Consider the following 24,594-nt stretch of genomic DNA (forward strand, 5'->3'; position numbering starts at 1 on the left):
GTTTTTTCCTATTCACTCAAATAAAATCTAATAATCCATTATTTAGGAGAGAATAAAGACACTAAATAGAAATAATTTATAGAGTATGATGAAATTTTTAGAAGAAAGAGAGGCAGTACACACTGAAATTCCATTGGTTGTATATAAATTTGTGTTCTTTCTTCCCATGATCCTTTAGAAAATGTAACTTTTCCTCAGGCGTTTACTTGCAGTTTCTTATAATCTAGAGTTTTTCATTTTTTTTTTAAACAGATGAATTACAAATTGGCAGCTACTTATACTCCAGTGCATAAAGCCACATTACCTTTCATCCACTGTATTTGTGATTGTTCTTCCTTTTTATGGGGAGTTTTCCCCAAAGCCAGAATTTATGGCTGTCTTTCTTTCTCTTAACAAATCCCATCTGCGTTCCCCCCGGTTAGGATGCAGTATACTTCGTGATGTTTTCTTTTATCAAAATGCTTTCCCATACCCTATTAAAATATTTATTAAGCATTATGCCCCTATAAAGCTCAGCATATATTCTAAAAACACATAACTGAGCACCAAGTTCTCTCTGTGAACCTGTTATCCTGACAAGTCACAAGGAATCCTGGGAGGAACATTTATGCCCTTCAGTAAATCAATGCTGCAGGACACTAAATTGTAACCCCTGGGGTCTGAAAGGATTAATGCACCTCTCCAAATTTCCGAACCATACATACACCAAGAGCAAATGGCTCCCTGGGAAAGTTCCTGTTGATACTGTGAGCTGTATTTTGCATCTTCCCTCCAATTCTACCCCAGGCAGCCAGTTCTAAAGTGGAATGATATATCCGTTCATAAGAACATAAAGCAACAACTGCATGGTAAACTCCATGCTTAAAGGCCATGCAAAGGACATAAAGCACCTTATTTCAGTGTCAAATTTGATGCTTTTTTAACTCAGTTATTTACATAATAAATTCAAAAACTCAGAATATAAAACATTTACAAGTGTAAAGCCCCTGTTTTGAGGATAATTCAGATACTTTGCAGGTGTAAGTTTTAGTTCTTGGAAAACTGGTTCAGATGAATGATTCACCCTTATTAATGCCATATCCACCATATAGTCTTATTCAGATTACTGTTCTTGTGCTTTAGCAAAATTCCATGGAAAGCTCTTATGAGTTAGTATAAGGATGAATAAAACAGACAACAGTGTTTTTGCAGGTAAAGAGTTCTTTTCTTTAAATTAAATAGAAAACTATGTGGCCACAGCTCTAGGAAGTTCTTCCAGGTCTCTGTGATGTCTTCGATTTCGTTTCTTCTTCATTTCCTGCATGTGCTTCCACTTCGGGCTGCCCTTGTTCCGCTGTCTCCGCTTCTCCCTGTGCCACATCTGTTCACAGTACTGGTCTAGGCTGAAGTTTGGACTGCTAAGGATTTGGATGTAGTCTTTATATCTCAACCTTGACTCAGCCAACAAATCCTTGACTGGCCCCTCCTCATGCTCTGCCCTCTGGGTGTTTTCCATCTGTTCATTCTCAATGATATTCAAAGTCAGCTTCACTATGGTGTGGATAAAAGTGTGCTCCTGTGCTTTGCAGTAATACAGCCCAGAGTCCTTCTTCTGCAGACTTCGAATCAGTAGCCCATATTCTGTTTTGATGATCCTTTCATCGGGTTTTACCTGCAGAGTTGAAAAAAGGTAGGTAATAAATGAGAGCCAGAGAGGCTGCATAGTTTACTTAGATGAATCTACAAGATCTAGTCCCCATCTCTCTGTCATTAAGCATAAGACTGTCAGCTGTTGTGGAAGAGAGTGAAAAATTCAGCTCAAGTAGCTGCCCCCAGAAATGTATGGTTGCATCTGATCATATCTAATTGAGTCTTTGGAATATAATTAGTTTTTCCTCCCAATCTACAGATAGGAATAAAAAGTCATGAAAATGAAGTAAACCTGGAAACTATCAGCTGACCATCTTTAAAGAGATTCCACATACTAATTGGTATTCTAAGAACACTGATTTGTATCTGAATTTTAGAACTAGAATATAACATTGGCAGTCACTCTGTAGAAAAAGAGCTTTAGTGCACACTACTACCTATCATTTAGAAGAGAATGATGATTCTGAAAGGAATTTACTCTTTTTTTCTAGATACTGCCAAATAAATGAGCTGAATAGCATATGGAAACTATAAGTGGTGACTTGTTAAAAGTCAAGTGGAAAGGCATGGAGGACACAGCCTTTGGGATGTTAGAGCTGTAACTAAGTAGGACCATATAGTCAGAAGGTTAGAAACATTTAAAGCTGAATTTCTCTTTTTACTATGAATTGAATTTTGATACTGTGTGTCTGTATGATACTTTAGACTATGTCATCTGTGAAAATACTTCCCATACCTCAGTATACTATAACATTGTGATGTGACTTCGAGTGTGAGAAAGCTCAATGAACAAAAAGAACCTCCCCTGGAATGTGATGCTCTTTGCCCTTTGAAGCAATAGTACAGAAAGACAATTCAAATGTTTAAGCTTGCCTGGCCCCCAGTCTGGTGTGAATAGTGAACCTATCTTCCATAAACTAGAGGCATGTTTACCAACACAAGAGCCCTGTTTAATGTGGACTATTGTTGAGCACTCGGCACTAAGTATAATAACGACAACAACAACAAAGAGGTCTGGAAGATTTCCCAGTTTACACATCTGCCCCTGTACTGTGGACTTTGAGCTGATGGAAATCAAAGAGGCATAAAGACGGCTAAATTAAATTTATTCACAGTGGGTGGACTATACTTTGCATCTTTATGTGAAAAATATGTAGGAAAAAATCCCCCTATTCTGGAAATATGAGAAAAGGAAAAGAAACATCTCTGGCTACCAGCCCAGTTAACTCACAAGTATATGGCCAACCACCCTCTGTGCCAGAGAAGTGCAGCTGGCGGGGTACCACACGAGGCCAAAGGCAGGTCACAGCTCAGATCCCTGGTTAATGAGGCCGAATGGTCTCCAGCCCTGCCTTTGCTCTACACTGAATCCACACCATCAGGGGTTTGCTTGTTACCCTTACTTTGCCTATTTGGTTGAGTTGGTGTGTAGTTTCTTTTTCTTTTTTCTTTTTCTAATGGATTTATTCTAAAGGCCCAGCCATTTTAAAATGCTACTGTAATAAAACTCATGTTGAATTCATTTATATTCTTAGAAACTATAGAAATCTCCTGCCTAGGGTAAAAGTTGAACTTGAATTGGCAGAGCTCTAAAAGATTAAACAAAAATAATAATCGCAAATTTAACATGTACTATATATTTTTTGTTTTAAATAATTTTACTGTAGGAATTATTTTTAAATTTAAATACATCTTAGATTAAGAAACTGAAATTCTGACTCCATGGCCTAGGTTCTGGTTCCTTTCTGCTCTACTTCCTATGACTATTCATTTATCTTCCCTGATTGGTCTCCCATTTATCAAGTTGGTGAAACAGCATATGGTGTATTTGGGAGGGGGGTGGGTGGTTAAAAGTAAAGCTCTTTGAAGGTTAAATGTGAAGTATTATTAGAAGCATCATAGACTACTGCTATACTGCTGGAGAAGTGATGTTCTGAAGCTTTACTTCTGTGATTTAATGGAAAATGGCCTGTGGCTATTATTAATAGCAAGATGATCAAAGTGGGTGACTTCAGTTACAGTTCATCTTTGGATTTTCTTTTCTAGCTGGTATTCTTGCTAATTTTTTTCCCTAATTTATCTGTTTTAACAGGAGGATAATTGCTTTACAATATTATGATGGTTTTTGCCATACATCAATATAAATCAGTCATAGGTATACATGTGTCCCGTCCATCCTATCTTGCTAAACTGCATTTAATGCGACTCTTAGAGATTGTTACACCTCTGACTCAATACTTTTAATTTTTATTTTCAAGCTTCTGACAGGAAAGAACGATGACTTTGTGATTTCACACGTATTACACAACATTTTATCATTATTTTTGCTATTCTTGTTTTATGTCCTGTTTACATTACTTTACTCTGAAGTCTTGCCCTCTTCCCTCCTTTCCAGTCCCTACAGGATTCCGGGTTTCATAAACACCTGGCATTTCATTACCCCGTTGGGGTCCTTTACTTTTCCTTTCTTTGATGGAATGCTTACATTTTCTTTGGTTTTTGACCTACAGATAAAAAGTCTGCTTTAATGAATTTCTTTTTGGATTTATCTAAATTCTATGAGATAATTTAAGGGATTTTTTTTTTGTCTTCCTAAAATTTTAAAAATATGCCTTTAATGAAATGGTATCTCTATTAAAACATTTTTAACTGATATATTTTCATAGGATTTTTGCAATATAGAGATAGAAATCTGTGACCCAGAAATTAAGTGGTTGATTAACATTTGCCTCCTTCACATTCTCATTCTCTGTAATGTTCTCATTCCATGCTGGAATAGGATGCATTATGCAGACTGCATCTCGACAGCGAAATGTCAGCACAGTCAATTTAGAAAATTCAGCTCCTCTACAAAGAGATAATGTAATCTCTGGCCACTGATTTAAACTCATAGAATTTTCTCCACTCTAGTGATATGTAAAAGCTGCTCAGCCTTACAAATCAAAACCACGCTTGAACTCGGGTCGACTATCCATTTGCCTAATGTGAACAAGGATAATATATTTGGCATTATTAAATGTAGATCTTCAGTGAAGGGCAATTCATTTAAAATGAAAAGAGAAACATGGAATGGGACAAAGGACAGTTAGGTATTAAGCAGCAGGTAAAGGTCAGGGACTTGATTCTCTGATAATAGCAGCCTAATGGTAATTCCTTTGCAGATAATTCACCTGTCAGGTCTTTCATAGCTAAAGCATGTGTCTTCCAAGTGACTAGGGCTTCAAGAGTATCTCCCTTCAACAAACATAGACGAAGACTTATTTAAAAATAGTGCTGAGGAAACTGGCTCATTATTTAAAAGAGAAAAAAATCAAATGAATACATAACTCATTCTTGATTAATATCTTGGAGTAAATGTAAATATAAAATATAAACTGTAATTGTAGGGACTTCCCTGGCAGTCCAGTAGTTAAGACTCTGTGCTTCCATTTCAGGAGGCATGGGTTTATCCCTGGTTGGGGAACTGAGATCCTACATGCCATGCAATAGGGCCAAAAAAACCCAAAAAAACCCCAAAAAATTACAATTGTAAAAGTAAAATCATAAAATGATGAGAAAATATATATATATATGTTTTTATTGGGAAAGGAACTTCTAAACACAAAGAGAAATCATATAAATCAATAGAAGTTCCAAATGTGTGTGTTTTGAACACACAAAAGAATTTTATAGATATAAAACATAATAAAAAGTTACTTATGCATAATGTTAAATGTTACTATTTAAATATGTAAAGGGATTATTAAAATTTTTAAATGACTGTATCAACATAAACCAAGCAAGTAATAGGTAAGGCAGTTTGCCAATATGGTGATTTTGATGAGAAATTAGCAATATACAGTTGTTTATGCAAAGCTGTAAGAATATTAAAGTCTTTAACTCACTTATTTTACATTTAAGAATCTGCCCTAAGAAAACAGACAAGTAGAGAAAGATTTAGCTAAAGGAAAATTGATTAAGAGGTAACACAAGCTATTTAAATAAAACATGGAACGTGAGTGGATGATTGTGGCATCAGGCTGGCAAGGGTGTGGGACAGGAATCATGTATTAAAATTGAATGGCAGGGGAAATTGCTGATAGTGTAATGGTTAGTAGGAAAAAAACCTGAAATAGAGATCAAAATATATGTGTGATTATCTACACTTTGTGATCTCATAGTCTTTTATATGTCACTGTATTTTCAAAACCATTTATATTGCTTTTATGATAAAAGCAATAAAAATAAAGACCTACAGACAGAAACAAAAACATTTGAAGGTGTTTTTAAAATATTTTAAAAATCCATGGAAAAATTACTATCACAAATGGTAAATTATTTATTCAGATCTCAAAAGTTCAATAGAAGCTTGGGGACTGTCAATTAACTTGCTGGTTACAGCATAAACACCATCAATTTTAAGAACAGCTCTATAAGAAAGTCAGCAGACAACTGACTCATGACCTTCCCAACAGCACCCAACTGTGAAACAACTCAGCAAGGAAATGTTCTCCTCCTGGCAGAGAATAACCTGGTGACAGCCTCTGTGCCACAGGGGATCCTGGGCCTTCCCCTCAGGCTTTGTTTTTTTTTTTTTTTGAGTGGAGGAAAGATTTCTAACTGTGACCTTCTTGGTAAAGAGCAGAGGGTATCCTGCTGGGAAAAATGCTTCAAATCTAGTCTGGATTTTGTCCCTTTCCTCAGCTCAGGAAGCAGTATTGCATATCCTGGACAATGAATAACTGCCTATTTACAAAGATAGATGAAAATATCAGTTGAAACATTACAGCTAAAATATTTTAAGTATAATTCAATAAATACACTATTTCTGCTCCACTGAAATTTATGGAGCTTGGTACCACCATGACTGTATGATACACTGTTAAAATGTACATTAAAGTAATGCATAGCTTTTTCTGGAAACATAAAATATATGAATGCAAACATGCATAGGCAAATGTATGTATCTAAACCTGGCAGGGCACCCCAAGCAGAGTTCAACATTTTTTTAAAGTTAGATTAAATTTGTCATGGAGGAAGAAAATCGTTATTAAAAAACTATATTTAACTGAAAAGAAATCATCAAACTTTATTGACTAAAATTAAAAATAGTCATTTGAGATATTCAAAAATAAAATACTGTAATGTAACTAAAAGAAAACCTGAATGTTAAAAAATTCAGATTAATGTCCTTCCAATATTTCATGGATAAACAATAAATGCTTTATATCTTGAATTTAAATCATTTTTACATCAGATAAAACTTTATATTGGTAAACAATGAGACTCTTAAACACTTAGTATAAATATGGATATGCCATATTCTTAAAACTTCTGGATGTAACAACAAGAATCAAGTTTTATTAGAGAATTTGACATAAGGACAATTTTCGTATTTGACACAAGGACAATTATGACATAAGGACATGAGACAACTATTCCCTTAGTATTAAATATGTGAAGGGTCAATACTTTGATAGAGAAATTATTCTTAGATGAAGAGAATAACAGCTTCTTAGTTTAACAGTGGACCATACCATAAAAGTTGGCTCTTTGACTCCAAGGTTTCCCAGCCTCAGCACTGCTGATATTTGGGTGGGGCTGGATAGTTATTTATTGTGAGGGACTGAGCATTGCACCATGATTAGCATCATCCTTAATCTCTATGTACTAGACGCCAGTAGCATCCTCCCCCCATGCAGTGACAACAACCAAAAATATGAATACTTTGGGAGCAAAACTGCCTGAAGTTGAGAACCATAATTCCACAGTAATGTTTGACTGATTACATATCCTATTTAAATGTTTATAGAGTTAACAAGAAGGCTGATATTTTAGAGGCCATCTGGTCCTCCTACTTATATGGCAGAGAAACCGAGTGCTAAAGAAGTTGCCACCTGCTCAGAAACCCTCAGCAGTCAGGGTGAACACATCATTAGTGCTACTTCCTATTTTACACATCCTCCCAGACAGAAAGTGTCTGCGATGTTATATGAATTATTTTACACTTGTGAGTAATCCTCTGCTTTGAAATTCACATTCTCATATGTGGTTTTTTTTTTTTTCATTTTATTTTGACAGGAACTTTTGCATTTATTTTATTTACCTTAGAAAATTTTGGCCCATGGGACTTCAGTAATATTACCAAAGAGTCATTACTCAACTCATCTAATTCTGACCCTGTGTTCATTCCATTACAATTACATTATCCTTAATTTAATACTGGGACTTTTAGAATTCTAGATTATCACTGGTTTCTCATATTCTGTCACTTAACCTGTTTCATGATGTTCAAATAATATTAATATACAATTTCTCAGACTACCCAAACTCATCTCATTAAATTCGGTAACATATATAACTTACCTATCTCACAAAATCTTTGTAATATGTTTTAAACACATATATGTGTTAGAAAAACTGAAATAGGGAAAAGTCAAAAGTAGAGCATCCATATTACTTTTCCCTCTCTGTTGATTTAACTTTAATATACTAGAGTGAAAAGGTAGATACTTGTACAACTTATTCATATGACGATATGATATATATTTCCAGTTTTGTACAAATTTGACATGTTTCATTTTATAGTCTAAACTGAATACAACGTGAGTTACAATTTAGTCATTGTGCTACTGTTAGGGAAAGTCTCATTCTTGATCAAGAATTGTTCTAAAATATAAAGAATCTATGAAAAACAAGAAGTTGAGGAAGAATCATGTACATTTGTTTATTTGTCTGCTTCTAAATGTATTTCATTAACACATTTGCATTAAATTGGGCTATTTGTCTCTCAAAGGCATTGTTACCTTGGATACCAGAGTATAAAATTTTACTTTCCTTTTTATCAAGTAGTGATAAGAACTGCATTTGGCACTAAAAGTTGAACATCTTCTCGCACAACCTAAATTTGATGTAAGTTTTACACTCTTTCCCTCAAGGTGATCTTTCTTTGATGACTATAACTTACCTCCTCTCGATGTTCATCTCCTGACCGCTGGATATACCACTTAACAGATGCTTGCTGGGATTTAGGTATACATTCCAGAAAGGTTGAATTAAATTCAATGCCAAAAATCACCTTTTCATCAGCAGGTTCACTAATGCCTGGAAAGCAAACATAGAATAGGAGATTAACCTAGACCTGATTTTAAAAGCAATGGGAAAACAGACTGATTTAGAACAGATGCCATGAGGGAAAGATTCATATACATTATTAAAGAGAAATGAAATTCATAGCATAGTATTTGTTCAGTTCAGTTCAGTTCAGTCACTCAGTCGTGTCCGACTCTTTGAGACCCCATGAATTGCAGCACGCCAGGTCACCCTGTCCATCACCAACTCCCAGAGTCCACTCAGACTCACGTCCATCGAGTCAGTGATGCTATCCAGCCATCTCATCCTCTGTCGTCCCCTTCTCCTCCTGCCCCCAATCCCTCCCAGCATCAGAGTTTTTTCCAATGAGTCAACTCTTCGCATGAGGTGGCCAAAGTACTGGAGTTTCAGCTTTAGCATCATTCCTTCCAAAGAAATCCCAGGGCTGATCTCCTTCAGAATGGACTGGTTGGATCTCCTTGCAGTCCAAGGGATTCTCAAGAGTCTTCTCCAACACCACAGTTCAAAAGCATCAATTTTTCGGTGCTCAGCTTTCTTCACAGTCTAACTCTCAAATCCATACATGACGACTGGAAAAACCATAGCCTTGACTAGATGGACCTTTGTTGGCAAAGTAATGTCTATGCTTTTCAATATGCTATCCAGGTTGGTCATAACTTTTCTTCCAAGGAGTAAGCATCTTTTAATTTCATGGCTGCAGTCACCATCTGCAGTGATTTTGGAGCCCAAAAAAATAAAGTCTGACACTGTTTCCACTGTTTCCCCATCTATTTTCCATGAAGTGATGGGACCAGATGCCATGATCTTCGTCTTCTGAATGTTGAGCTTTAAGCCAACTTTTTCACTCTCCACTTTCACTTTCATCAAGAGGCTTTTTAGTTCCTCTTCACTTTCTGCCATAAGGGTGGTGTCATCTGCATATCTGAGGTTACTGATATTTCTCCTGGCAATCTTGATTCCAGCTTGTGCTTCTTCCAGCCCATAGTATTTGTTACCTATGAGTAAAATGCAAACTCTATCCTAGCATTTCAGTTTTTATTCTCTCATCAATATATTAACTTTTGAAGTTTCTTTTTCAAATAAGAATTCACAAGATATAACTAACATTGAGCCTCTTTGAGTTGCACTGAATAAACTTCAACATCTTTTAACTTTAAATCTTTTAATTTGTAGAAAATAGAACCAATTTTGTAGATAGTTCTGCAATAGAAATTTATTTCACCTTTAAAGAGAAATTCATTATGAACTGGTCCACAGAGCTGACCACAAACTGTATGTTATGACCATATGACATTTCAGTATCAGAAAAGTAAGTGTACTTCTCTATACTTGATGAAATTCTATGATGACGCTAATACACTGGATATTCTAATACTCTGAATCAGGATATTATCTACCCCCAAAAGGTTCTCTTTTATTCAGAGAGGAATATTATAGCCCCACATGCATCTGCAATAAGACAGTCAATGGGAGGCTAAAGGATCAGTGTCTCAGACACCTTCTTCTTATAAATCAACTGCACCATCTGAAATACATTCCATCCAGAGTAGCCAAAGGCTGTGTCCCATGTGTGATCTAAGATCTGCAGCTCAAATTTGATCAAACAAAAAATGACAGCTTCTCAGCCTGGCCCAAACATGCACTTTTTCAACATATATTCAGATGTCTCAATTCTGCAGATGGGCCCACTTAGCATTTTAGGCATAAACCAGAGTAAGGCTTAAGGGACCTAAGTGAATCTTCAATCTAAGCACCCTGAATTATCAGCAAATGGCATGAATGCACATGCATCCAATAGTTAGTTTTCTTTTTTAGAAACTTCTTTTGAACTTATTTGTGTCTTTACCAGCAAAGATTAAGTCAAGCATGCTGACCCTATTATGAATTAACCTTATCTAACTGTCAAAATGCATGGATTCCACTTGAAATCTGTAGTCTATCCACTCTCTCTCTCTGCCCACTCAATAGATTATAGCCACGATTTTCAGATAATAAATTCCTAATGCACAGGAAGATCACCAGTGCAGATCAAGGAGAAGAAAGAAATGCATCATTTCACAGTAACAGAGACTATTTTCCTGAGCAAAGGGAGTTCATGAACAAAGCAGGGAGGATGCAGGCTGATTGTTAGGCGACAGGGCAAGAGCTTGGGAGAAATTCAATTAGATGGATTCAACAAAAGAACTAGTCAATTAAGTAAATGTTAAAATTAGTGAAATCAACTGGAAAAGTGAAATAGTGAGCTGATTATATGAAATCCATCTTCAAATCAGCAGATAGTGACCCTTTGACACAGTCATCCCCACATCAGTTTTACTACAAACTAATTTACTGAATATTCCAATAATGTTTATCTCTGAGTTTAAAATTTTCTATTTGTAAATTTAAACATATATGTGTGTGTTCAAAAGCATCAATTCTTCAGAACTCAGCTGTCTTTATAGTCCAACTCTCACATCCATACATGACTACTGGAAAAACCATAGCTTTGACTAGACGGACCTTTGTTAGCAAAGTAAAGTCTCTGCTTTTTTTTAATATGCTGTCTAGGTTGGTCATAACTTTTCTTTCAAGGAGCAAGCGTCTTTTAATTTCATGGCTGCAGTCACCATCTGCAGTGATTTTGGAGCCCCAAAAAATAAAGTCTCTCATTGTTTCCCCATCTATTTGCCATGAAGGGATGGAACCAGATGGCATGATCTTAGTTTTCTGAATGTTGAGTTCTAACCCAACTTTTTCACTCTCCTCTTTCACTTTCATCAAGAGGCTCTTTAGTTCTTCTTCGCTTTCTGCCATAAGGGTGGTGTTATCTGCATATCTGAGGTTATTGATATTTCTTCCAGCAATCTTAATTCCAGCTTGTGCTTCATCCAGCCCAGTGTTTCTCATGATGTACTCTCATATAAGTTAAATAAGCAGGGTGACAGTATACAGCCTTGATGTACTCCTTTTCCTATTTGGAACCAGCCTGTTGTTCCAAGTTCAGTTCTAACTGTTGCTCCTGACCTGCATACAGATTTCCCAGGAGGCAGGTCAGGTGGTCTGGTATTCCCATCTCTTTCAGAATTTTCCAGTTTGTTGTGGTCCACACTGTCAAAGGCTTTGGCATAGTCAGTAAAGCAGAAGTAGATGTTTTTCTGGAACTCTATTGCTTTTTTGATGATCCAACAGATGTTGGCAATTTGATCTCTGGTTCCTCTGCCTTTTCTAAATCCAGCTTGGACATCTGGAAGTTCACAGTTCACAAACTGTTGAAGGTTGGCTTGGGGAATTTTGAGCATTACTTTACTAGCATGTGAGATGAGTGCAATTGTGTGGTAGTTTGAGCATTCTTTGGTATTACCTTTCTTTGGGATTGGAATGAAAACTGATCTTTTCCAGTCCTATGGCCACTACTGAGTTTTCCACATTTGCTGGCATATTAAGTGCAGCACTTTCACAAGTGTTTTATTACTATCCATTTTTAAAGGTGCAAAATTTGCATGCAATAATGTTTTTAAAGAGTAGAATATGTATCTTTCATGTAAGTGTAAAACAATTTTAAAGAATATTTTAATCTTTCAGATTGCAAGCAAAAAAATTTTTTTAATAGAGAAATATCTGGAATGTTTCTTCATAATACACTTAGGACATGTCACTGATGTCAGTGCAGCAAGATTATATACAATTAACATTGTTTTAACACTATCATTAATAATCGTGCAGTATCACAGTATATAACAATTGATGAACAAAAGAAGGAAGAAAGAAAACATCTATTTGCCAGTTATTCAAAACTTGATTACCAGGTCAATGCAATGCATATTTATGGTGGGTTATAAGTAACTCATTTCCTCTCTTCTTTACCAAAAACAATTGTTCAAATGTGACCCTTTCTCTTCCTTGAGATTGAAAACCCTTAGTTTGAAAATACCCTCTTAATTTCTACTTTAATTTTCACAATTGATTCTCTATCACTGACTTCTCCTATTCCAATCAATCACCAAACTACCAAAATAAATTACTTTTATTTTTAAAAACAACTTTTCTTAGTAATATGAAATAGTTCCTTATCGCTTACAGGGTAAACACAAACTCCGTAGAATAACATAGGGATGGTCATGAACTTAACCAAACCTATGTGAGTCCTTTCTGATTTTAATACTTGTTACTTAATCTACTTAGGAAAGTGTGATTGTTTCTTTAAGGAACAGCTCAAGGGCTATCCCTCTGAGTATCCCTTCCTTCACCTAAGTATGATGCAGACTTTTTTTTTTTGCCTACCACACTGGCATTACTTTCAATGAAGGGAATATGTTAGTGATTATGGCAGGCAAATTCACCACCTTTATATTCCAGTGACAGAGACAAAGTAATCAAGTGAATGAATAGATAATATAGTATCTGGCTGTGTTATGCAGTACAAGTAAAAATAGCAGATTAGGGAATAATTAGGGATAGAAGGGAAGAAAGGTATTTCAGGTAGGTTGGTCAGAAAGGGTGTCTCTGAGAAATTAACACTGATACTAACATTTCAATCATGGAATAAAACGATGTGAGGATAGAGCCATGTGGATACCTGAAGTGAAGAGTTCTTCAGGTACAGAGGAAACAAATGCAGACAGGGCTGAGATAGGAACCAGACTAGTGCTTTTGAGAAACTAATTTCAAAAGATCATGGGCTTGCCAGGTGGTTCTAATGGTAAAGAACCCGCCTGCCAATGAAGAAAACATAAGGGACGCAGGTTCGATCCATGGGTCAGGAAAATCTCCTGGAGAAAGGCATGGAAACCCACTCCAGTATTCTTGCTTGGAGAATCCCATGGACAGAGGAGCCTGGTGGGCTACAGTCCAACCCAAAGCGTCTGACATGACTGAAGCAACTTAGCACACACGCACACATAGTCTAAATGTTTACAGCAGCAATATTTACAACAGTTAAGACATGGAAGCAACCTAAATGTCCATCAACAGATGAATGGATAAAGAAGATTTTCATAATGTTCATATACACACATGTATATATAATGGAATAGTACACAGCCATAAACAGAAATGCAATAATGACATGTGCATTTCTGCATGGATGATCCTAGAGATTATCATACTAAGTAGGTCAGAAAGAAGAAGACATATACCATATGTCACTTATATGTGGAACTTAAAATATGACACAAATGAACTTATTAATGAAACAGATTCACCCACACAGAAAAAAGACTAAGGGTTGCCAAGGGGGAAGGGGATAAGGAAGTGATGGATTGAGGTTGTGGGAATAGTGGATACAACTATTATATATTAGAATGGATTAAAAAAAAAAAAAAAGGTCCTACTCTATAGAAGATGACCACTTCTCAGCAGGAAAGCTATGACAAACCTAGACAGTGTGTTGAAAAGCAGAGATGTTACACTGCTGACAAATGTCTGTATAGTCAAGGCTATGGTCTTCCCCGTGGTCACATATGGTTGTGAGAGCTGGACCATAAAGAAGGCAGAGCACCAGAGAGAGTTGATGTCTTCCAACTGTGGTGCTGGAGAAGATTCCTGAGTCTCTTGGACTGCAAGGAGATGAAACCAATCAATCTTAAGGGAAATCAACCCTGAATTGGAGGGACTGATGCTGAAGTTCCAGTATTTTGGTCACTTGATGTGAACAGCCGACTCACTGGAAAAGTCCCTGATGCTGGGAAAGATTGAGGCCAGAAGGAGAAGAGGGCATGAGAGGATGAGATAGCTCGATGGCATCACCAATGCAATGGACATGAACTTGGGCAAACTCCAGGAGATGGTGAGGGACTGGGAGCCCTGGTGTGCCACAGTCTATGGGGTTGCAAAGATCCAGACATGACTGGGTGACTGAACAACAACAATTACTGTATTTCACAGGGAACTATACTCAATATCCTGTTAAACCATAATGGAAAAGATATGAAGAAGAATAAATATATACGGCTTCCCTGATGGCTCAGGTAGTCAAGAATCAGCCTGCCAATGCAGGAGACACAGGTTCGATTCCTGGCTTGGGAAGATTCCCTGGAGAAGGAAATGGCAACCCACTCCAGTGTTCTTGCCTGGAAAATCCCATTGACAGAGAAACTTGGCAGTCTACAGTCCATGGAGTCATAGAGAGTCTGACACAACTTAGCAACTGAACAACAACAAAATAACTAAATCACTTTGCTGTACACCAGAAACTAACACAACACTGTAAATCAACTATACTTCAATTAAAAAAAAAAAGCCTCTGATAGTATTGAAATGGATGGTGTTAAGGAGTGAATAGACAGAGATGGAATGTTTAGGTAGTAGAATGAAAAGGAAAGTTAAGAACACTCAGAAGGAGAAGCCTATATGGTAAAAGAAAAACCCGAAGTTTTCCATGTGGTGCCATGAAGCATACCTGTGCTGGGAGACCATCTCTGTAAATGCAAGGACCTGATTTGTAGAGCTTGCTGATTTTTCTGGTATAAGAACTCCCACCATGGCTGATTCAAGGTACCAATGGTTTAAAACCAGCTCAAAAATCCCCTACATAATAAACAATCAGCTCTCATGGGGCCATAAAAACTGGCTCCAGCATATCACTGCACCACTGCATGGAAGCCAAGTGAAGAAAGTGTTTCAGGGACAAGGGAGCTAGAGAGTAATAGTGCGTGCTAAAAAGTGTGCATTGGATTTGGCAAGGGAGGAAATCACTTGGTGATCTAGACAAAAACTGGACTGAGTTAGAGTGGTGATGGTGCTTAGAAAAGGCAATGTACAATGGAGCATAACAAGAAGGGGATGTGATGAAGTGGAGACAGAGATTGTGAGTGCCTTAGGCAGCAACAGTCTTTTATAAGTCCTCATAACATGGCATATATTTTACTTGTTTTTATGTTTGTTGCTTGCTCCCTCCCCTAACACACACTTAAATTTAAAATCCCTGAATGTGCAGGTTGTTTTCTTTTTTGTTCATTTGTTGCCATTTAGTCGCTAAGTTGTTTTCAATTCTTTTGTGACCTGTGGACTGTAGCCCTGCCAGGCTCCTCTATCCATGGGGTTTTCCAGGCAAGAACACTGGAGTGGGTTGCCATTTCCTTCTCTCGGGAATCTTCCTGACCCAGGGATGGAACGTGCATCTCCTGCATTGGCAGGAGGATTCTTTACTCCTGAGCATATCCACCGTACCTAAAACAGTCCCTGCTAATCTCATATGCACGTGTGAAAACCTGTATGCACAGCACACAGTAATGATTGCTAAATAAAACACAGGCTGTTACAGTGAGTCACCTGCACGCTGGAACAAGAAAACAAACGTCCTATTCTGGACTAGAGCTTGTTTTTCAGAAGAATGATACTTTAAATTATAAACAATTGTTTTGTTTTTAAATTAAGAACACTCTGCCAGACCACCAGTTACAGACTATGAAATGTGGGTTGTTTATTCAGTGGTGGGTGGTTACTCACATTGTGATGACGGGAAGGCAGTTCCGCTCTTCCTCCAGTTGCATGTGTGTTTGTGTGTGTGCATGCACTTGTGTGCATATATTTTCTATCTGAAGGCAGAGCTTGAGAGTGGAAAGTAATTAAAGCTCTGGAATATACACGTTTACAGATTGTATTCTCTGTTACCAGAGTCACTCAACAGACTTTCTCTCGATTTTCTACTCCTCCCTTCTCACACTCAGACTTTCAAGATCCTCCCTTCTTTGACATTTTCTCTGAATAATACAGCCTCTGGTGATTGCTCATTTTTTTTTTCCCCCTAAACTCCCACATCACGATTTGTACCTTATGACGTCTCCCCAAAGAACTGTAAGTTATCTAAGGAGTCTCTTAGTCTCAAAGTATGACCAGGTCAATTATATGCACGTGGAACTCACTTAATAAATATTTACTGATTGAATGGTACATGAATTAATAAGTGAATACAAATAATGCACAGGCTACCTAAAGTTTCTTTCCAATTAAGTCCAGCCCTTTTATCAAACTTTTCTTGGAGGGTCTCTTCTGGGACGGTCTAAATGTCTGTATGTTTTGGACTATATTCTGCTTTATCTCTAATGGTAGTTTCAAACTTTACAAGGATGGACAAGGCAGTGAAAAAGGAGGGAAAAGGTATAGGAATTTTAAAAGCCATATGAAACAAATAACAATATAACAAAGAATTATATTCACTTAGGCATGTGAACAGGGGGCTGATTTATTTCTATTGCTTTTCCAGAGCACAAGAGTTACACAAAATGGGATCTTCCTACATAAAAGATGTTTTAAGTCATATAATAAAAAAGACACACAAAGATCAGGCTTACAGTTTTCAATGGGAGTAAAGAATAGTAGACCTATACTTACTGTCTTCTATGTCCCAGCACTGGGTGATTGGGTCCCCATACTTCACATCTTGGCGTCTAGCTCGCCTATGGAAAAGGGATTAAACTGTTTAGAACTTCAAGCATGATATCTGGAATATAAAAAGTCTACATCTAATACTAATAACAGTAGCAGAAGCAGAACTGTACTTGTTTCACTGCTGAACTTAAATGCAGGTCAGTATTCCAATCACTGCAACATTAATCCAAGTAATACTAGTTAGGTAGAGTCCTAACAGAATGGATCTTGTTTTAGCAATAAGATGATCTGCATTTTATTTAGCCACCACAATTTTTCTTTGATTTTGACAAATTATTCAGTATAACAGGTTGAATATAAATGTGCTCCAGTTTTTATTTACACTCAATGGGGGGGGGGGTAACTATTTGTATCTTCTTTTTTTCAGTGTAATAAGATATAAAAGAGCTTTAGTCAGTGGGTAAGAAAGTACACATAAGTATAAAATGCTTTATCATACGAAGATTCATTATTTATGTGATTAAACAACAAGATAGATATTATTTGAAACAGAAGTACAAGTTTGAAATGGCATGAATGGCTAGATGTTATTTCTATCTACTGACACAGTTCACAATGTTTCTCTCATAGTGGTGCTAGTAATAGTAACAATAAAGTAATGGCCTTGTACATTATTGTCACATGTTTTCCCGAAGAGAAAATGATAACTATTGTATATAAAAAAATCTGCTACATCTAAATTAAATAAATCTTACACTCAGTGTGCAGTTTCATTTGCTTTGGCTATTTTATGTTGCCACATCAGAGATCACAGATGTCACAATGAACATTCTGTGATACTAGGGTGTTCCTTAAGGGAAACGTTGACTGGATGACAGTCTTGTGGAAGATTCATCTATCATACACATTTTTTGGCTCGCACAAACATTATGTTAGGTAAGGGAGAACATCACAGTGGCATGTCTGCAAGATCAGAGATGCAGTCCTGGGAAATACAAAAAGAAAAAAATATGATGGTATAAGGTACATAAGGTACATAAGGTCAAGAATGTTTTTAAATCTTGGATTCGTAAGGAACAGGATCAATTCATCAAACTGAAGGCTCATTACCAACTAATGAGCATTCCTGTTTTTTAGGTTCTAGAAAAGAAAAGCATTGCCCAAAGATTACCTAGGATGAGTATATTCTTCGTCAAAAACTAACAAAAATGTTGTGACTTTTTACTTCAAACTTAGATTCAATTCAGAGATTTCAGAGAATATAAAAAAGTCTTGGCATTGTGTCTGTTTTTGTACTATACATTCAATCTGAGATACTAGAATTTACAATTTAACAGATCAGTTAACTTTCAAAAAATAGAAGTAAATATATAGTAGTAGGACTATTGTATGCTCACCTGCTATCTTGTTAAGACCTAAAGATTAAAAATATATATATATATACAGTTTGCTGACATTTTACCTAGAACAAAATATACTTTGGGTGATACTTTAATAAATAGTGTTACTGTAAACCACATTTTAAAATAATGATATTTTAATATATCAGCCACCATAACTCATATTAATGAGCACTCAGGTTGTTTCCAATAATTTTGCTATTGAAAACAGTGCTGAAATGAGCAAACATATAATTTGCGGTACTTTTTTGCCTGTGTGTGTGTAAATAAATTCCTAGCCAGGATACTGTTGGCCTACAATGACATTACTTTTAAGAGTACATAAAGCAATAAGTTACAAACAGTGGGACATAGTTTGATATTTAAGCATATCTGGGTGGCAGAAATTGGCCAAGTTGGAGTAAAAGCAAAATTCCACATAACCACTGGGATGTACTGTGAGCTGTATATAATCTACAGTATTACAAAAACATACATTAAGTACAAGCTGGAATCAAGATTACCGGAAGAAATATCAATAACCTCAGATATGCAGATGACACCACCCTTATGGCAGAAAGTGAAGAGGAACTAAAAAGCCTCTTGATGAAAGTGAAAAAGGAGAGTTAAAAAGTTGGCTTAAAGCTCAACATTCAGAAGACGAAGATCATGGCATCTGGTCCCATCATTTCATGGCAAAGAGATGGGGAAACAGTGGAAACAGTGTCAGACTATTTTTTGGGGCTCCAAAATCACTGCAGATGGTGACTGCAGCCATGAAATTAAAAGACGCTTACTCCTTGGAAGGAAAGTTATGACCAACCTGGATAGCATATTGAAAAGCAGAGACATTACTTTGCCAACAAAGGTCCGTCTAGTCAGGGCTGTGGTTTTTCCAGTGGTCATGTACAGATGTGAGAGTTGGACTGTGAAGAAAGCTGAGCACCGAAGAATTGATGCTTTTGAAATGTGGTGTTGGAGAAGACTCTTGAGAGTCCCTTGGACTGCAAGGAGATCCAACCAGTCCATTCTAAAGAAGATCAGCCCTGGGTGTTCTTTGGAAGGAATGATGCTAAAGCTGAAACTCCGGTACTTTGGCCACCTCATGCAAAGAGTTGACTCATTGGAAAAGACTCTGATGCTGGGAGGGATTGGGGGCAGGAGGAGAAGGGGACGACAGAGGATGAGATGGCTGGATGGCATCACCGATTTGATGGACATGAGTTTGAGTAAACTCAGGGAGTTGGTGATGGACAGGGAGGCCTGGTGTGCTGCAATTCATGGGGTCTCAAAGAGTCGCACACGACTGAGTGACTGAACTGAACTGAACTATGAGTATATACGTATTTATAAATATGGGAAGAAAGGAAGAATGTACAAAGGCTAGAATAGTAAAGAAAGCAAACTTTTTGTGCTTTCTGACAAAGATGAAGGCAAAGGATATAAACAATTATCAGAATTTTTTAAAGCTCTGAAATCAAGAGTTATCAGTTAAATCCATTAAACCTGTAACGGGCTTCATTGATCAAGCTTGCTTTAATTGTTGCTACAAAAAGGTGCATATCTCCAAGCCTCGGGTAACCTGAACAAATAAACTTTTTGTCCAAGCTGTTGGAGTTGGGTGTGTCCTGTCTGAGCTCTAGCCAGTTAGGGCATTGGCTTTCCCTCTGGGCATGTGAGAGTGTCCAGTGACCTTTTGACATCAGAGGCCAAAACTCCACCCTCCGAGCATGCATCCCAGGAAGAAGCCTGTAGCTTAGTTCCATCTGCACAGGCCATTGCTTATCTCAACTTTTCTATCTCCAGTTACCTTTCCTAGGCTCCCCAGGTCTCAGGTTTATCTCATACACATCCTGAGTCTCTCACCTTTGGGGAGGTGGATTTGAGACTTGTTTCCTGTCTCCTCGCTTGACTGCCTCATGAATAAACCCCGTTCTCTGCTGCAAACGTTGGCATCTCCACAACTGGCTTGCTGTGTGTCAGACAAACAAACCTGCTGTGGTAAAACCTCCACATTTCTAGATTTCAGAACATTCTATTTTATCCTCCTTAAATTTAGCTTTATGAAAAACTATAAAACACTTACGTTATAATATCCCTACCATAGACCATGTTTCCTGTATGTTTTGTCTTTAAACTAACTACAAGAGAAATTGGCCAACTTTTACTCACAACTTCATGTGAGCTGTTCGTCATGTAAAGTGGAAGGCTTCCTCTTAACGTGAGGTGATGCTCACCTTTTTGAAGTGGGCACATATTGAGAGCATGCATGTCCATCCCAGGCACAGTAGGGGTCTCGGGCAAGACAACAGTCTGAGCACGCTTTCCCATAAGTGTTGCATCTGTGCAAGGAAAGCTGAACCAATCCGTCTCGGGAACCAACATACAATTGTTGCTGCAAATCAGGCAAAACAAATGCATTAGAAGCATCTTTCAGCCTACTCTTAAGAACTTCCCTTTCTTGAATATCATATCACAGATCTAAATCTGTCTCCTCGGGTGCCACAGGAAAAGTAAGATAAGTCAGTCTTCAGTCTGGCTGGATGGTGGTTTGAAGGTGTTGATCCTGAACTGGACAGCATTCTATAGAGCTAGAGTAACCTTGGCAGTAATTTCAGAAGGTAAAAAACCAGCTGCTAGACTGAGGAATTAAGATGTCAAATTCTTTCTCAATAGTTGAAAATACACTTTGGTAGATTATATCAAGCACAGATGCTATAGGCAACACTGTCGGTCTTCTCCTGCCATAAGAAATGACCAAAAGGAGGTTTCTAGAACTTTTTCTGTGGTTTTAACTAACCATTTCATTTGCTAATGAAGTATGGATCCCTGAAGGAAAATGAGTTATAAATGAGAGAGAAAGTATTTGGTATCACTGTGAAGAAAGTATTAAGGAGGCTTATGGGATGCTGTATCACACGTAAAAGCCTGCAGGATACTGACAACTCAGCAAATGAAATTACATTTTGAAAATAAGTCCTAAAAATAAGGCACCACATCCTCACATCCTTACATGAATCTATTTGAGGACATGTGGTGGTGGCAGAGGGGAGGGATCATCCAAGTGAACAAGCCATTGTCTGTGTCTTCAAATGACATGTGGTCAAGTCTAGCAGACATACCAAACTTTAAATGGAGGGGAAAAAAATCTAGAAATAGATACTGGCACAAATAACAGATGTGTACTCTACCTATAGCAATCTGTCTTATATCCCTACCAGCCACTAATCTGCCAGTTAAGACTTCCAAGAGGCTAAATGCATATATTGTTTAGTATTTATTTTACTATGTAATTCTCTAAAATGTCCTTGAAACTCTTCCTTTTCTCCTGTTCTCCCTCTTTATTTCTGTCTAAGATTTCTGTTTTGTTTGATGACTCCTTTCTCTGCAGTGAATGTTGGGTTTCCTTCTTTTCAGTTCTCTTCTTCCTGTACAAAGACTCAGTGGTATCTTGAAAACAACATAAATATGCACATACTGATTCCCCAAATCTACGCTTCCTACCGTATCTTTCTTTTTCTTTTAGCTGTGTGGTATGTGGAATTCTTAGTTCCCCAACCAGGGATGGAACCTGTGCCCCTTGAAGTGGAAGCATGGAGTCTTAGCCACTGGACCACCAGGGAAGTCACTTCCTACCCTACCTGACCAAGAGACAGCATCCCAGTCACCCAAGGCACAAATCTGGGAGTTGTCTCTGAATCTTCCTTCACTCTCATTCCATCTGCCACCTTATCTCTCCATTCTCTCATACAGAACTCTCTAATCTACTTCCTCCTCCCTCTCCACTGCCTTTGTCTCAAGTCCTTATCATCTCTTTCCAGGATCACTTGTAAGTGTCCTACTATTACCCCAGGACTCAGTCCATCTTCCACACTGCCACACCAGACTGCTCTCTCTAAGAGGAAAATCTTACCATGACACCCTCCTGCTTAAAATCTTTCAAGGTTTTCACTGTCTTGGATAAACATGTCAAACTTCTCAGGAGGGCATCCATGCAAAGATGTGTCTACTCTTCTGCTGTTTTACTTCCCCAGGTTCCTTTCTAGTCTCCTTGCTCCATAAGCATAGGTATGCTCTTTGCTCCAACTGTACACAAACTTAGCAGGATAAGTTACAATCTTTCACTCTTTACACCTTTTCAAGTGTTCCCCACTCCTACTTGGCTTCTCCATCCCATCCTTCTTTCTGTCTGATTAACTGCAAGAGCTTTCATAGCTCAAGTTGCCTTTCTCTTAGCTTCCTCCCCCTGCTCCCCTGACCCTCTTTTCCATCAGTTCCTCTCTTTTCCGTCTCCTAGTACATGGTTCCATTTTTGCACTACTGTGTTTGCATGGGCCTTTGCCTTTCAGTTCCACAAGAGTTTCTAGAGATGAAGACTTATGCCATTCATCCATTTCTGTACCCTCCAAGGACAGTAGCAGGCCTTCAGGAAGTAAATGTTGAATGAATGAACAAATTAACAGAAAAGACTGAAGAAGAAATCTACTTGGATATTTTCCTAATCCTTGTATCATACTAAGTGTACTTACTCTACGGATTAAGACAATTTTAGCAACAACTTAATGGTGAACATATTACCTATCATGTGTTTTACTTATATATCTAGAGTATGTATAGAAATGGTAATGCAAGTCTGAACCTCTTGAATCAACTGGGGTTTGGGGTATCATATCCAAGAACTGAGACATCATACTAAATATTATTATTGTTATTATTAGCTACCATCTATTTTACAGTTAGAAAGTTCCAGCTCTCTGTCTAGAATTTTGCATACACCATCCAATTTATTAGGAGGTAGATATTATTCTTCTAACTTTACTGTTGAGGAAATTGACTCCTGGAGTAAGATATTAAGTAGAAGGTTGGAGGTTAACTATTGGGCTGTTTTCCACTGCAGTCTAACTCCTACACTCCCTGATTAAAAACCATTTTTAATGTTTAGTGCTAGTATTCTATTGTTACATGAATTACTTTACAGCCTTGACAGAATGGCATTCTCATGAGACTAGGGAAGTGAGCTCAATTTTCAAGAGCCAAAGAAAGGGAGAATGTATTATTCAATTAATGAAATTGGGTTCCATGTCTCCTAAGGCAAGGCTGAAACAATGCCCAATAATCAGTTACAAAAGAAACAATCTAAAGCTTTTTATAGATTTATAATTTAACTTCCTGCCTCAGTGGATTTTCCCTAAAACAAACTTTGATTCAAACAGTCTTCCTTTTGTGGCTAATTTTTACACAAAAATTAGAAAGTACCTGCTTCAGAGACAACTCCATGTTCAAGATGATTGATGAATGCTGAAAATAGAAATTAACTGTTAGTAATCACGAACAGTCTTTTATAGTAGCCAATATTTTATCTTGTACCAAAGATAATTGGAGTAAACTTCAAGGCTCTTTTATGTAGAGGAGAAAAAGATCTTAATGTTTGCTATTTCCTTTCCATGTGCAGTGATTCAACCTTAATAAAAATTATCAAAATAGTTTCTTATTAAAGAAAAATTACCTAAATATATGTGAAGGCATTCTGCATTGCAAATTGTTCCCAGTTACCCATAAGGTTTCTCCCTCTTCTGACTTTGCTTATCTTAACTGCTTCCACATAATTCAAACTAGTGTTGACAAGAACATCTCCATAATTATTTATTGCCTCTTTCTGCTCTCACTTAGATCAGTAGTTCAAAACTTGTTCAAGTAGCAGAATTCTAAAGAGTTATAGTGCTCCTTGTGAATGAGCATATGCTTTATAGAACCCTACACAACATGATGTGTATAATTTCATGGGGAGAAAGTTTTATTTGTAGGAAATACATTTCTATGCAAGCAACATAAAATTTAAAATATGAACAGAAAAGTTCTCAAACTAAGAATGATGGGATGTTTAAAATTCTTTTCATCTATCATCAATCTTTCCCTATATATTAATTTCTCAAAATAGATATAAAAAATTTAAGGAAGTATATGAAAGAAAGGAAAAGAAAAATGTTAAATGAGGAAGTTCTATCAAATAATTTTTTTAAATGAATTAAGCAGACAGGTTCATTGTTTAATCTGAAGAGTGGAATCCTTCCAAACAATTCCTCTTGACCACTAACAACCACTGAACAGACTCAGTCTAACATGCCTACATGTGTTGTGGGGGCTTTATTTGGCCTCTGGGTTCACACTTATATTTGACATTGAC

General features: G+C 37.2%; 1 protein-coding gene across 2 annotated transcripts in view; it reads right to left on the bottom strand.

Annotated features, from left to right (window-relative positions):
- Positions 1 to 344: 344 nt before the first annotated feature.
- Positions 345 to 24,594, bottom strand: part of SEMA3D (semaphorin 3D) — a 226,012-nt gene continuing 201,762 nt past the window's right edge. For both annotated transcript variants that reach the window (XM_070369711.1, XM_070369710.1), the window contains 5 exons: positions 23,667 to 23,708; positions 20,648 to 20,805; positions 17,035 to 17,099; positions 8,576 to 8,712; positions 345 to 1,651 (listed from right to left, as the gene is read on the bottom strand). In XM_070369711.1, coding sequence (XP_070225812.1) covers positions 1,226 to 1,651; positions 8,576 to 8,712; positions 17,035 to 17,099; positions 20,648 to 20,805; positions 23,667 to 23,708 — 828 coding nt within the window. In that variant the 3' untranslated portion in view covers positions 345 to 1,225. The remainder of the gene's footprint in view (positions 1,652 to 8,575; positions 8,713 to 17,034; positions 17,100 to 20,647; positions 20,806 to 23,666; positions 23,709 to 24,594) is intronic.

Source organism: Bos mutus, chromosome 4 (assembly GCF_027580195.1).
Source record: "Bos mutus isolate GX-2022 chromosome 4, NWIPB_WYAK_1.1, whole genome shotgun sequence".
Lineage (NCBI taxonomy): Eukaryota > Metazoa > Chordata > Mammalia > Artiodactyla > Bovidae > Bos > Bos mutus.